Source organism: Oxyura jamaicensis, chromosome 6 (assembly GCF_011077185.1).
Source record: "Oxyura jamaicensis isolate SHBP4307 breed ruddy duck chromosome 6, BPBGC_Ojam_1.0, whole genome shotgun sequence".
Lineage (NCBI taxonomy): Eukaryota > Metazoa > Chordata > Aves > Anseriformes > Anatidae > Oxyura > Oxyura jamaicensis.
The window spans coordinates 25,433,546-25,448,503 of record NC_048898.1 but is presented as its reverse complement, the minus strand read 5'-3'; the positions used below and the strand labels follow the sequence as shown (position 1 = coordinate 25,448,503).

The 14,958-nt window shown below is 48.6% G+C and overlaps 1 protein-coding gene across 6 annotated transcripts in view; it reads right to left on the bottom strand.

Moving 5' to 3' along the window:
- Positions 1–12,071: 12,071 nt before the first annotated feature.
- ADD3 (adducin 3) overlaps positions 12,072–14,958 on the bottom strand; it is a 98,518-nt gene continuing 95,631 nt past the window's right edge. For all 6 annotated transcript variants that reach the window (XM_035329493.1, XM_035329490.1, XM_035329495.1 and 3 more), the window contains one exon: positions 12,072–14,469. In XM_035329493.1, coding sequence (XP_035185384.1) covers positions 14,168–14,469 — 302 coding nt within the window. In that variant the 3' untranslated portion in view covers positions 12,072–14,167. The remainder of the gene's footprint in view (positions 14,470–14,958) is intronic.

Here is a 14,958-nt window from a genome sequence, read left to right as displayed (position 1 = left end):
GGGGCCCTGTGCGGCGGGGCCCGGCGCCGCCGCGGTCCTAGCGCTGCCGCTGTGGCGCTGCTTCGGGCCCCGGGGCCGCCGCCGCCGGCCCGCCCCTTCCCCGCTCCCTGACGGGGCGGCCCGGCCCGGCCCCGCCCGCGGGGAGCTGAGGCGGCGGGGTTGGAAGGTGTTGCCGCCGCCCCGTGTCGCCCCGTGTCGCCCCACGCGTGTTCCCGCTGCTGTGTGCCCCCCCTCATGGATGCCTGTCGCTGGCACGCCAAGCTCTTAGGGCCACCCCGGGTCCCCAAGCACAGCCCCGGCTTCACCCCTCAAAGGTGTTGACACCAAGTCAACTGAGGTTTTTGAGCGGTGTCCCCGCAGGTTTTGAGGGGATCCCCGGCCGCAAGCTGCCCCCCCGACATCAGGGGATCCCCGGCTGCAAGCATGGCCCTGGTGCCCCCCGACACCACGTCCAGCCATGTAGGGAGCGATAATTGGCACCTGCGGTGTCACGGGGACCTGAGTCACCAGGAGAGGACTAAGCCCAGAGAGCAGTGTGTGCAGCGAAGTCCCTCAGGCTCCCCAGTGCTGGGCTGCTTTCGGGAAGCACAGCTGCAGCATTTCGGCCGTCACACGTGCCTCGTGGGGCATGTGCCAGGGCTGGGCCGGGCTGTGTGACCACATGCCAGCAGCGCCATGCGCCCACCTCGGTCCTGCCCGGCTGCTTGAGGTGACGGCACCTTGTCTGAGCGGGGATTTCGGTCACACGATTCATCCCGTCACCGCAGCTGGCTGAGTGCCCCCAGCGCCACCCGAAACACGACGGCTGGGTGCTGGGGATGCCGGCACTGAGAGCCAGCCACGTTTCGGGGTGCCTGGAGAGGAGGAGAGGTACGGGGCAGAGCCGGCTGTGCCAGGAGCGCAGCGGGATGGGACACGCTGCTCGGCACCGCAGGCAGCGGCACGTCCATGAGAGGCAGGGCGGGATTTCTGCTGGAAGACAAGGAGCCGAGACGGGCAGGGTGGGCATGGGAGCCAGGGCTGTGCCGGAGATACAGGCAGGCTGGCCAAGGGCTCCGGATGTACTTCACTTTATTCACTCCGCTAAGTAGCTGAGGTGAGACATGGTTTCAGGTCACACGCCTGATGTCTGCATCCTCAGTTACCTTCCGCATCTCTTGGTCCTCCATGTACACCCGTACACAGCCCTTCGGGGATCTCGTAACGCCCCGTTCGGATCAGGGCTGAGCAGCGTCCTGCTGTTTGCCATGTGACAACGCCAGGTCTGAAGCCAGAACAATCATCATTTTGATACGCTTCCCTATCAGCTTAGCTCCAAAATTATTATTAAGTTACATGCACAGAGAAAAGCAGTCAGAGTTGTAATTCTCTCAGAACAGCTTTGTGCTGGAATTGTTCAAGCAGCTCCTGTGCATCTGGCCAGGCCGGGGGGTGCCCCCCCGAAACAGGGTGGGTCTGTGCAGCTCTGAGCCCCAGTGACAGCCCCAGTGCCCTGCCCGGGGGCACTGCCCCAGCCCCTCCGTGTTCTGTTTCTTCTAAATTTCTTTGGGTTCTCAGCCATCAACAGCAGCAGGATGCGAATTGGCCTGGCTGTCCTCATGCTCTGCTGCTCGCACCTGTAGCAGCCCCAAACCACAGCTCCCACGTGGATACAGGCCTGTGCAGATGGGTCCTTGGTGGGACTTGGACACCCGGCACGGGGACAGTCCTCGTACCGTGCTGTCTGTATGGACACGGCCCTGACTGTCCTGCCTGCGGCTGCAATGTTCCCTGGGGAGTGGGGCAGGGAGACGGCAGCACTGCCACAGGGAGGGCCTGAGGAGAGGCCAGGTGCCAGGTTTCCAAGGGAATAGACCCAGGAGAAATGGGGTTTCCAGGGGATATGGGCTGGGTTACACGCAGGGGCATTTCCATGGAAATTTCCCCTGCCAGCATAGTTCCCCTCTCTGCTCCCACTGTGAAAGGGAAGGACGGGACAAAAACCAGAGCGGTGAACGAGGAGGTTTTGCAATATCCCTGGCTCCACACACCCAGCGACCGCAGCCCGGCACCCCCATCCACGTTAGCTGAAATGCAGCCAGCTGGGCCGGGCTCTCTTCATTTGCCTTCTTGTTTACGTTGTTTAACCTTTGAGCTAACCCCGAGGATTTCGTGTGAGGCTTCTCTCCGCAGGGCAGTGGTGGAGCTGCTTTGTCGGGCAGAAGCAGAGGGGCTGGCAGCGCAGCCGCGGATCTGCTCAGGGGAGCTGTGGCGAGCCGGGACGAGGTGCTGGCACAGCCCAGCTGCCCACGCCATAGGCAAAGCATCTCCCCCTTCCTCCTGTCCCCATCGTGGCTATGCCTGCCGAGCGAGGCTGCAGCATGTGAGGACTCCTTGCCCGAGCCCTCCCCAGGTGGAGGAGGCTGTAAATCACCCCTCGGACAGACTGCATGGGACGTGGAGGCAGTGGAAGGGTTGGGGGCCAGAACGGCTCTGGGTTTCGGTCTGCAAGGGCTCCTGGACGCACCTGTTCTCTCTCCTTTATGGCTAACGCCATCGTAATCCTTTTACAAAACTTCACCTGCAGTCTGCTGCTGCCCTTTTGGAAGGACGAACCTGTTTTCCAAGTGATAATTGCACTGCCCATCTGTCAAGGGCAGACATTTCTCACTGCTCGATAGCGGTACCAAGAGAGTGGAAAAAAAATGGCTTGGAGGGCTAGCGCATCTCTCTCTTTCTTTTTCTTTTTCTTTTTTTTTTTTGTTTGGTGGTGGTGTTACCACAGTGTGTGTGGTCACAGACTACGGCTGGACTGGAGCAGCTGGAGGCAAAGCAGATTTCTGGCGGATCTGGAGTGACCGCTAATGGCTCGATCTCACGACTGGACGCGGGGACTCCCCGCACCACCGCCTCACCAGGGCAAGGCAGCAGGAAGCCCCGATCTGTGCTAAGAACCACGGTGGTGAAGAACAACATTTTCTTTTTTAGCACTTTGTTTCCCACTCCAATTCCAGTCTTTTCACTTCCAAATCCATTTTTTTCATTTGCAACCTGTTTTGCCAAATAACCTGCCCTTGCACGTAAAGGTTATCGGCATCACTGCTTGTGGGCACCCAAGTGGCCCCAGCCCAAAAGTGAGTGCAGGTGGAGGGTGGTTCCTCAGCTGGGTGCCCAGGTGTGATTTCACCAGGGTACAGAATTTGGCCAGCATGGGGCAATGCACAGAGATCGGTGAAATCCTGGATTTCATTTTTTTTTTTTCCTGCTTCCTAGCCCATAAATTTTAAAGCAGCTCCAGAGCCAGTGCAGTGGTCCACTGAAGCACCAGCACTTCTCAGGATGCCTGGGACTCATCCAGCTCTTAGGCGCTCCCCAGCACTCCTTCTTTCCCCTTGACACTCCTTCCTTGGATGATTTATTTATGGGGAAGAAACCAGCATTACTGATCAAATATTTCCCTTGTTCACAGAGAAAGGGGGAAGGCCAGAGGCAAGAAGAGGCTTGAGGAGATGTTTAACGACAAAGGATCTCTCCGTCTTCCAGTCAGGCTATTTTTCCCCACTTTTTCAAAGCACAAATCAGACACCAGTCTTCATTTGGAAGATGAAAGCAGAAGGGGAGGAATCTTGCTGTTTTCGTTTCCTGCATGCTACCTGTCTGATTTGTCTCAGGCTTGTAGGCAAGACCTTTGCTGACCGATCCAGGAAGTTTTGCAGGCAGCACCTTAACGAAGTGTGAGTACCCTGCTCCTGAGCAGACCAGCCCGTGGTGAGGGGCAGTGTCACCAGAACTGGCTGCGGGCTGTCCCGGCAGGTTCTTGCCTGCCACCTGCCCTTGCTGCCTGTTTGCCCTGGTGCCCAGGAGACATCAGATGGAAACGGGATGGGATGTGACTTAGGGGCACCGCCAGAGGCTGGGGCACAGGTGGCTGGAGCCAAAGGGAGGGGATGCATGGGAGCAGCTCCACCCGATGGAGTCCTTTGTCACGAAGCCATTGTAACACCGGCGTTTCACTCCCCCAGCTGCTCCCCAAACTTAAACAAGTTTGCTCTCCCTCCCCGATCTGCCAGCTTTCCTCCCTTGCCACCACGCTGACCTCAAGCCATTGTGGGAGCAAGCTCCTTTTCAAGACGTGACAGGTAATTCATTCTCCATCATGACTCATTCCCAGGCTTTCTGGAGAATGGAGAAAAATCACCCCCGTCTTCCTGACGTGACAGCGGGTGGCTCGCAGGCGGCAAAGTAATGCAAAGGGGTGTCCCTGCGGTGCGGTGCGGTGTGCTGGCAGGAGCCCCGGCGTGTACGGGCAGCTCTTCTCTGCCAGTTTTGTCCTTGAGTGGCTCTAAAGCATCTCCATGATCTCCTCTGAGAGCCACCTCAAACTCTGCCTCAAGTTCTTGCCTGCTGCCCTTACACAGGCGGGAGCTGCGATCTCTCTCTATTTTCACCCAGCCTACTAACAGCCCTTCCCACGCCTGCGGGGCGAAGGACAGGGGCTGCCCCAGGGGATTCAGCAGCAACTTAAGGATGCAGTTCTGCTCATCTTCAGTTGCTTGGCATCGTGACATTCACATACAAATGGACAGGCCCCGCTGCTGCTACTTAGTCATACGGGGAGGGTGGAAGTGGAGGGGATCTGCTGGTCACCCAGCCCAATTCCTGCTGTTCTGGGCAGCCACGCCACGTAACCCCCTCCCCACATGTCCCAGGCTCCCAGTGGTCACAACCAGCTGATACCCAGTTGTTCCTGTACCAACACTCCTGCACTTTAATTTCTTTTCTTCCTCTCTGTTATTTCCCTGCTGCTTGCCCTTCCCCTTCCTCTTCCCACCTTCTGTACCAGAGGATGGGCACCGCACCTTCCTCATGGCTCATCATTGTACCCACTCTGTGGAAGTGAAAAATGGCTTGTTGCAAAGAAAAAAAAAACAAACAAACAAAAACCAAAAAACAGTGAGAATGGTTTATTAAACCTTAACCTTTTTTGCATCGTCTCCATGCTCTCCTGGGCAGGTGAGCACAGCCAAGCCTGGGGCCAAGGCTGGCGTGGAAAGGTTCCTATTTTCCCCGTGTTTCCCAGCTGCCATGCAGATTACAGCTGTTTCTCCCCGGTCACGTTGGCTGCAATACTCGTTTGGTTGGTATTTAATTGCCTCTCCCTAACGACACACTGCACAGGGTGTAATTTGCCATTGCTGGTCAAACAATACAGATAAATGCAGCTTGCATGAAAAGGCAGCGGAGCAGGGAAACTTTGCTATCTGGATCTGGTCTCCTTTAGAGCTAGTGGCTCCAGACATGGGCGGGACGTGAGGAGATGTCTCGGCCTTCAGGACACAGAAGGAAAATACCAAATAAAAGGAGATGCCCACATACACGAGCAGCTTCCAGCTGGGGTGAACCCAGAAATACCCCCAAAGACACCTGGGCTGTGCTGGTGTATGCCAGCTCAGGGCCATGGTTTTTTATAGTTCAGCAGTTCCCTTCTCTTGGGCTTGAGAGATGTCTATTTTAGCTTTTGTTTTCCTGATTTTGAGGTGTAAAGAACTGAAAGATATTTTAATATTTATTTTTTTTCCTATTTTTTAACCTTAGGTGTGTGGGTACACATACAGGAAATGGTAACTTGGTTTCTGCTTGGGAACCACCCCACAGGAGGCAAAAAGCCCAGAGGGTCTCTGACGCAGGAGCCAGGAGGACTGCCCCAACGCCCACGTGAACTCGCAGTGTTTCTCAGAACCTGGGCTTTGGCAGAAACAGACAAAAAAGGAACAAAAATGGGAAATTTTCAACCCCCAGCCCCAACTTCTGGTCTTGGTTCCATTGCACCGTGATGCTCTGAGGCCTCTAGCATGGTCGTGGGGCATTCCTGTGCCAGGAGCTGGACCTGCCCTTCCTCTTGCAGCTGTGCTGCAGCCGGGCAGAGATCTGCCCAGCTGCTGCAAGGCCAAGGGGCGAGAGAGGTAGCAGTTAGCCTGCCCTTGCAATGCCAGTGCTGAAGAAGCAAACCATGAACTTCCTTGTCCTGGCTCAGGGCAAGGCTGTGCATAATGCATCTGTGTATTGTAAAAAAATACAGAAAAGGGCGATACCCAGTATCGATACAAAGACAGTTACACAGATACTCGGGTGGATTTTAGTGCTCCTTAAATATTTATACAAATGAAGCTATTAGTCAGCATCACTTGTAAAGGACTGCAAACACCCAGAACACAGCGAACTTTAAAACTCTCAGAGAAGCAGCATCACCACTAAAATTATTGGGGAACCAATAGTCTCCCACCCCCAGACCACTCGGCATCCTCGTCCCACTGCTACAAGGCCACACAAGATGAAATCATCTGCTTCATTGCCACATTGCACACTGCCGTATGCACGTACAGCACAGCAAACCACACGATAACAAGGTCCTGCCCTGGCAGCGGCTTGCTGGCAGGGTTTGGGCACCCACAGAGCAGTGCTGGCTTGGCTTTGGGTGCATGATCGGCACGGCGGGGCGCCCAGCAGAGCCGCTGCCCCGGCTGGTCTGTGCCTCGTGGGGTGGGTGCGTGGGTGGCCTCGCAGAGCGAGCCCCGAGCACACAGCCTGCACAGCAGCAGCTCCCAGGGCAATGTTACATACACGTGTAAAAATTAAACACATGTAACCAGGGAAATCATCTACCTGCTTTATTTTTTTTTCATTTTTTATTTTTATTATTTTTATTTTTTTTTTAACATACAACACATGCACACACATTATTTTCCCCAGGAGAGATGGCTGAGGGAGATAGCAATCCTGGAAAATTGAAATGGAAATGCAAAGTTGTTTTTGCTGAGAACTGTAGGAGCTTCCACGCACGCATAGATACATTTGCATGCATGTGCATCCACCTCCACCCTCACAAACACACCCTCCCGTTTTTATTCCCCACACTAGGTGTTCCCTGGGACAACTGCAGCTGAATGAATTTGTGCAGCACTCGAGGTTAAGGAGACTGGCATGGCAGCTCATACAGACTGAAAACACAGCAAGAGAGTAGCCTTCCTTCTCCTTTTTTCTCCTCCTCTTGGGAACGACCCCCATTTAATTTAAGTTTTCCAGACACTTGCGTGCCTTGGTCACTGGGGAGCTGCGGCAGGCAGTGCAGCTGCTGTGGCCCATGGGGGCGTTGGGAAAGAGATGCAGGACATTAAAGGTGCTCAACATCACAAGTTTTTATCAACACAGTGTCATTTTGTGGTCTTAACACCACACATAGCCACCTCACTTATCTACCCATGGAGACAGGACTGTGTGAGGCTCTGTTCCCACCGCCCTCCCAGCCCTGGGCCTAGGCCGCTGGCGGTTCAGGGCAGCTTCAGCACCGTCCATCCAGACAGCAAGGCAGCACAGCGCCCTGCTCGCCTTCAGAGATGCCAGTTCAACTATTTTGTGCAATACAGATTTCTCCAATTAATGTTTTTTCCTCCACATTCAGTAAAACAGCAGTAGCAAAGGCCTCAGTTAGACCCAGGTGAGTTTAGGGACGGGGCTTAGGGGGCCGGCTCTGCTCCCGCTGCTCCCCGGCCTATGCACCCAGAACCACACAGGGCAAATAATTTAATGCCTCTGCATATATTAATTATATGCAGGTGTAATTAGCATGCGTATACACACACAAACACATACAACATATATAATTACAGGCATTGGTGTTAGAGGTGTCTGGCCTGACAGGAACAGTCAGTGCTGAACTCCAAAACACTCTGGTGCTGCCTGCTAGAGAGGCGAGGGTGTTCAAAGGCGCTGGAACAAGCTGGTGGCTGCTGTCTGGGGAGGGGGTTACTTCCCAAACAGCCAGCTTCTCCGTCTTGTCCATCTGCCTGAAGAGGAATTGGTGCTGGGGGTGGCTGAGATGAAATGGGCAAAGCACACAGGCTGCTGACTTCAGGCACTGCAGCGCGTTCTCCCCGCCCTCTGGAGATTACTTTTGGCATCCAGAGAAGATGCAATTCGGTAAACTTCTGCCTAGGCCTCGGTCCTTGGAGCCTCTCTGAGGTGTGAGGGAGGGATGCAGGAGCTGTCCTGGGCCCCTCAGCAGGAAGCCTGGTCCTGCAGAGCCCTGAGGTGTCCCCCAAAAGCCCTGGTGATGGTTACAGCTCCCGTGGCAGCTGACCGCACAGCAGTGCTACAGCCTGGTTTCATGTATTTAGGTAAGATTTCAGTAAGTTTACGTGAGTTTAGTGAAACTTTAAAGTTTGCAGAGCCTCTGTTGCTCAGCTGTTATGATGACAGAGGGAAAGAGGTGAGTCCCCACCAGCCGCCCTGACACACACCGCACAGCCGCTGGCAGGGGACCAGGAGCATCCCCAGGCATCGCAGGCTGCTCCTTCCCCTTGCAGCCTGGCAGCAGGGGCTCAGCCCCCCCCCAGGGCAACCCCAGAAAAGGATTACGTGGCTTCTGATGCCTCACACTGGAGGGCTGGACCAGCAGCTTGCTCTTCCACAGCTCTCCCTGGCATCTGCAAGCGTGCCCAGCCTCTGGAGAAAAATCTGGCTGTTAAGCACCCAATTTTAGGCAATGTTTGGACCTCTGGGAGGAGATGGGTCAGTGCTGTGCCTGATGAGGAGGTTGTAGTCTCAGTGATTCAGGCATCCCATACATCTGCATGATACAGATGGACTAATATCACACCTAAGCACAAGAGCCTAAAGGGAAAAGAGTCTGCATCTGTCACATATGGGCTTGAGCCTTTGGTTTTCTCTCCCTGAGTTTGATCCAGTGCAAACGTGGACCGGGGACAGGAAGGAGAAACTGGAGAAGTCAGGCAAGACAGTCTGGAAAGGAAGTTCTGCTGAACACATGTGGAAAACACTTGTAGCCACTATTTCTGCTTTGTGTGACTTCTTTTACAAGCGGATCCCAAGTATGAAACATCTGACAACACCTTAGACTTTTTCTTTTTTTAAAGCCAAACATGCTTTTCTTCTCTCATTGAGACAACCCAGGGTGTCTGTCTCTTTGACCACTGTCTGTTATCTGCTCATACCCCCAGTCTGTTTTTCCCTGTACAACAGTTAATATCAGCATTAACAGCTAAGTCTTTCCCTTCTCAAGTTTGGCTAACACAGATGCGTAACTGTAACAAATCAGCACAAAGGTCCAACTTACCCAGTATCCTGCTTCTCAAAGATGCAAGGGAGATGCTTAGAGAATAGCCTAAAAACAGGGTGAGCACACAGTGATGCTTCCCAACACCTTGCCCTCAGCCTCTGAGGATTTACAGCTCAGAGACTAAGATGCACAGAAAATACAAAAACCTAAACCGTGACTTTGGCAGGTTTTATTTGCCAAAGAGCAAGGAGACACAAACGGGTTAAGTCAGTGGCAAAGCATGCCTTTCTGTTATGAAGAGCCATGAGAATTTAGTGCAACCCTCAAAACTGTTGCAGCTGAACTTCAAAAGCAGCACATTTTTCTGATACTTTTAAATATCTTCCTTCACTGTAGCCCTTCCTAGATACACAGCTGCCATGATGCAATTTGCCTTACAAATCCCCTGACATCTGGTTCTCCATTTGCTCGTCCATGGCTAAACCCACGGCTGAGAGGGAGGTCAGCAAAGCTCTGCCCCAGCTCCAAGGCACCCAGAACTCTGCAGGCTCCCAGCCACGTCCCGCCGCACGCTTTCCACAGGGCTCTTCTATCCCAGCCATCCAGAAACACTGAGAGCCCCCTGGCCTGTGGGTGAGGTTGCAAGAGGACACATTCGATGTCAGGATATTCTTTAGAATAGTGCAGTAAGCTTCCAAGTGCAAAAATGTATTACGTCCTTTGTTGGTCGCCGAAGCACTGCGCTAAGTGGATGTCTTGCCTCCCAGATAAACCCCCTTCCATTTCTGGATTTTGAAATGAATCAATAAAGAAAATGAGTCCAGCAGCCAGATGTCTGCTTTCATCTCGCTGCGCTGGAACTGGAATAATGCCCACCAAATCTCCACCAAAATACTTTCTTTGAAAGCTCTTTTGTTAACAGCTTTCCAACGGCAGGGAACAAAATGCAGCAAACGTGAAAATCTGATGCCACCTAACGGCCACCTGAACGTTCAGCTTTCGGAGGCTGTGTTTGACTTTGGGACTCGACCAAAATTTCAGTGTGAACCCTTGAATACACATTGCTCCTGCAGATGCAGAAAGACAAAAGGAGTGATTAATTGCAAAGGGACTTTGAGAACTCATCCAAGGAAATGTTTTCACTCCCCATCCTCAGCATAATGGCCCCCGAGAGCCCCCATCACTGTAACGTGTTTAGAGGATGAAGTATCTCTGCACGTGTCGATCTACCAGGCCTAGGCTGCACAGAGGGGAAACACAAGCTGTGGCCACATTTGCCCTCCACTTCTCATCACTGACTGAAGCTTTCCATGCTGAGCGCTGTTCCAAGTGAAAACTGCCTGGCTGTGTTCGCAGGCACTGTCTGCACACACAATTCAAAGCTAATGTAATCAAACACTTCCACAGAACAAACCTGTAGAAAAATACAAGTTGCCAGAACGTCAGGTGGAGAAATTTTCCTTTTAGAAACTTCCACTGCTGTTGGCTTTGCAACAGATAGTGGAAGTTCTGGCAAAGGACTGAGCAACCTTTACATTAGTGATGTGCTTTTTACTATTCCCTTAAAAGCCTGTGCAAAATTTGGCTGATCTGTAGAAGCAGGAGCTTACACAGGCTCCACGAGAGCCCCGCCAGGAGCGTGCATCCAGCCTTCCAGCGCTGTGCACATGCAACGCCCCTGGCCCGGCTGTCGGCGCTCTGAATGCCCTCATGTGATTGCCACGTGGCTTTTAATTACTGCTTTCCAATGAGTAATTTCCAATGTATGCTGTGCGCTCAACACTGCACGGCTACTCAGCTAGAAAGGTAGGAAAATACTGGTCAAAATGGGCTGGCAGCAGCCTTAGCCATGACTTATCCTGTCTTCTTGCAGCAGCTAAAGCCTGATCTAAAGTAAATAACGTCTTACAACTTTTGCAGCAAATCAGACAAAATCTGTTTTGCCACATAACGTAGCTCCAGAACAGGTGAGTCTGTAAAAAGTCCGCAAGCAATCACCTGACTACAATACAGGTCTTCTTATCAACAAAAGGGTACAAAGAGGCACAACTTACAATTCCTTTGTTTTCCTTCACAAGGTTCTTAGATGGTGGCTTGCATGGAATTCCCCACAGCATGTTTCTTCTCCATAGCGCTCTGACTTCCTTGGGTGAAGCATCCTAACAGCAATTATTATTTCCTACTATTTTCCTATTATTCTATAAGCAGGCTGCAGGCACTCCTGGAGACAAACAATAGTAAGAAATTACTTGAATCCTGGATTAGATTTATTTAAAATGCTGAACCAAAAGTATCCCCCCCACACGGGAAGACTGGGTTCATGAAACTGTCACTGGACTTGGAGGACTAAATTTTGACTTTCTTGTAAACAAACAAAAGGTTGAAAACTTTTTCGGAACGGAAACTAACATTTGTCAAAAAGTCCTTAAAGACATATCACAAAGTTGATAGATAAAAATGTAATGCTTCAACTTCTGCTGCCTCAAACATATATATGTATATATGCCATATGCTGGCAGGGCAAGATACAAATGTCTTCAAACAGCTTTGAACAAAAACATTTCCCACAAAATACTTTGTTTTCATCAAGAAAATGAAAGAAGCGGTCATTTCCAGAAGCTACTTCCCTGCTCTGTACTTACATAGCACACACCACCCAGCTCCACGCAGAGGCTGTCATGCTTAACCCCGTGATGCAGAGCAAAGAGAGACAGCTGAAGCAAAGCCGGCAGCACCAGCACAACCGGGGTTCAAAATCCCTGCCTGATGATGCTGTGTCTTTCATTTTTTTTTTTTACGATGGGCCCATCCTTTTTCATCTTCAGGACCTAAGACAAGAAAAACAACTGTTCTCCAGTAAGATCAGACTACCTTCTTGCATACCTTTCAAAATAAAGCCAGGAAAACCCATCTTCAGAGTAAGTTCTGCAGAAGTAATGTGCATAACCAAGTCAGCTTTTCACAAGCAAGAGATGCGAAAGCCCTGTATAAACAAAAGGCTGCCATACAACAAGCATCTATTTAAAATACTGTTTATTTGTGATTTAACATTAATTAGCATTACATCTATGAGCAATTTCAGATAACATTTATATATTTTCCACAGGACACAAGAGTTGGCTGGCTCATTCTTTATGCCAAAGCAAGTAAATAGAGGCATTAGCAAAAGGTGCAAATAGTTCACGGTTGCATTTTAAAAAATATTTATGCACATTGCATTCATTTAGATATATTTTTAAAAAAGTTATGAAAAGCGTAGTTCACAGGTTACTGTTTCTACATATGTTGTAATACAACACAAATAATGTAGAACATAAAAAAAAAAAGTAAGCAACTGAAAGTTTCCACTATGATTAAAAACACTGATTCCAGTATTTAGTGATAGCTAGAAAATTGTTTCCAGGATCCATTCCAACATCGCATTATCACACTTAACACGGTCAAAGCTAACCAGCCCCCGAACATGCTATAATCAACATTTTTGCATGCCAAACCACTCTCCAGCCATATTTAACAATTATATATTGTATAGTATTTCAACTGGCAATTTGGGAATCACATGGATCTTTCCAACGTATGTCCTACTGCGATGAATGATTTACAGACAGTTTGACACAGTGAAGAAAACCCTATGTTAATTTCTATGCTTAGTTTGTATTTACAATACAGTAAAAGTAATAAAATGACAATATCAGTAAAAATGAGTAAGTGGCAGTACCACCCTTACCCATGGCACTAGGCTCTGATTTGCTCTGGGTTCGTCCAAAGGACAACACAGACTCACGAGACCCTTTTACAATTCAAATGAAAGTAAGGAACAACAACAACAAAAAAGCGTTACACTCCACATGAATCCATACAAATTATTTAAAACTTCTAATATGGAAATGTCACTTTGCTGATTTAATAAAAATATCCCACAATCCATATCATATATTTAAAAAAAATAATCACCAAACTTTTACTTTCTTTGTCTCCTCCTATTTTCTCACTATTTCGCTTTCCCTTTTAACAGTTTTGTTTCCTTCATTTGGTTATGTTAAGAGATTATTTTTCTTCATTCATTAGCAATACCATGAGGAAAAAAAACCCAACACTAAGTTTTAAACATGAATCCAGTTCAATTTTGTATGTTTTCGTCTTCTGATTTCTAACTCCCTGGATTCCTGAATTATACTTAAGTATATTCTAAACCAAGCAATCTTAAATACACTCTACTATTAAATGCTTGGTTCACATGCCTATAATACTTTTATACTGAATGGTATAGAAACATTTGAACATATAAAATCTTCTTTTTGTTTTGCCACTTAAACTAAATTATCAATGTCAAGTGTATAAAACCCCCCCCTCCTTGAAAAATAAGGGTTCCCCCCCAACTGATAGAATAAAAAAGAAGTCTTCAAAAATTATAATTCACTAAAATGAAGTATTTGGCAAAGAAGTTATTGATGAATGGAATTCTTAGACATTTTGTATAATCCCAAATAAACTTTCTCTTACACAGTTCTTCCCCTAATATTATGTGCCAGTGTATAATATTTCTACATGATCTAATCTTAAAAAAAGATTGAAAGGTGTGCTGTTAATATGCACCCACTCAAACTGGGGTACAGAAACATAAAATATATGGTCATAAGATCACAATACAAAAATGCAGGATCTGGTTACCAATTGAGACAGCAGGTTTTTTTCTTTAAAAAAAAAAATCGTGATCACTAAGTTACTTTATTAAAGACTTTACTGTACTGAAAATGTTAAGGTCTGCAAAATACTCCAAGCAGAACTTGCTGCTGCATACTGCGATGGTATTTGATCTTGCTATGATGGTATTTGAGCACCTGACAGTGTAGTTCTACACAAAACTAATGAATGTTTCAAACCCTCATAGCAATTTTGGACTCAGTTATGTGAGAGATGAATTAATTGTAATTAACACGAAAGTCTTTTTTTTGGTGGTGGTGGTTTTTTGTTTTGTTTAAAGCAAAACCTCTTCCAGTTCCTTTTTGTTTAGGTTAAAAAGTCCAGTTACTGCACACCCCTAACACTACTCTGTTAATGGTCAATTTAAACGTTTAAAATGTGCAACATCCCCTCACAACAGAGCTGCATCTATGCTTCTACTTTCTCCTTCTTTTTATTCTTTTTCAGGAAAGATGGGGTCCGGAATTTCTTCTTCTTCTTTGACGGGGATTTGGAAGGTGACCCTTCAGGGGACAGGGCCTCTTCTATCTTTTCAGAGCTTTTAATGGTAATCTCTACGCTCTCCACAGTACTACTAGTGGTTAACTGACTGACCCTCTTGGTGAGGTCTTCTTCCACATCATGTGCATCTTCCTTGCCGTTCACCACCACAACGGGTAGCTCCACGGATATTAGGTTGGCATTTTGGGTATAGAAATCTTCATGATTTTCTAAGAGAATGGAAAAATTTGCAATTATTTAGGTGCATTATCATGAAAGCAAAGAAGCAAACAAACAAACAAAAAAACTACCCCAAAGTTGAAACAAAGACGTGAGTCTGGATTGAGATCTAAAGAATGAAACCTAAAAGTGCTTAGATGGGGACTTTTCTCCTTTATCCACATGCCTATTGTTGTAAACAGACTAATACTTTGAAAACGTAATTAAAGGTTATTGGGCTGAAAATGCTAACCTCATCTCTGCCAGGTACATATACATCTCAAGCTGCCTACATTATATTACACATACAGTATACACATATTTACTCAAGTACACTCAGAATTGCGCTTTACTCCAGAGACTGCTTCACAAAACTTCAGCAGTTCCATACAGAAATCTTTGGAGCACTACTGTTCCTAAGTTCGTTCTTAGAGCTTTCTGGAAAAACCTTAGGCCAAAAATCTAATCTTAAAAGTTTCCGTAAAAATCAAAACATACCA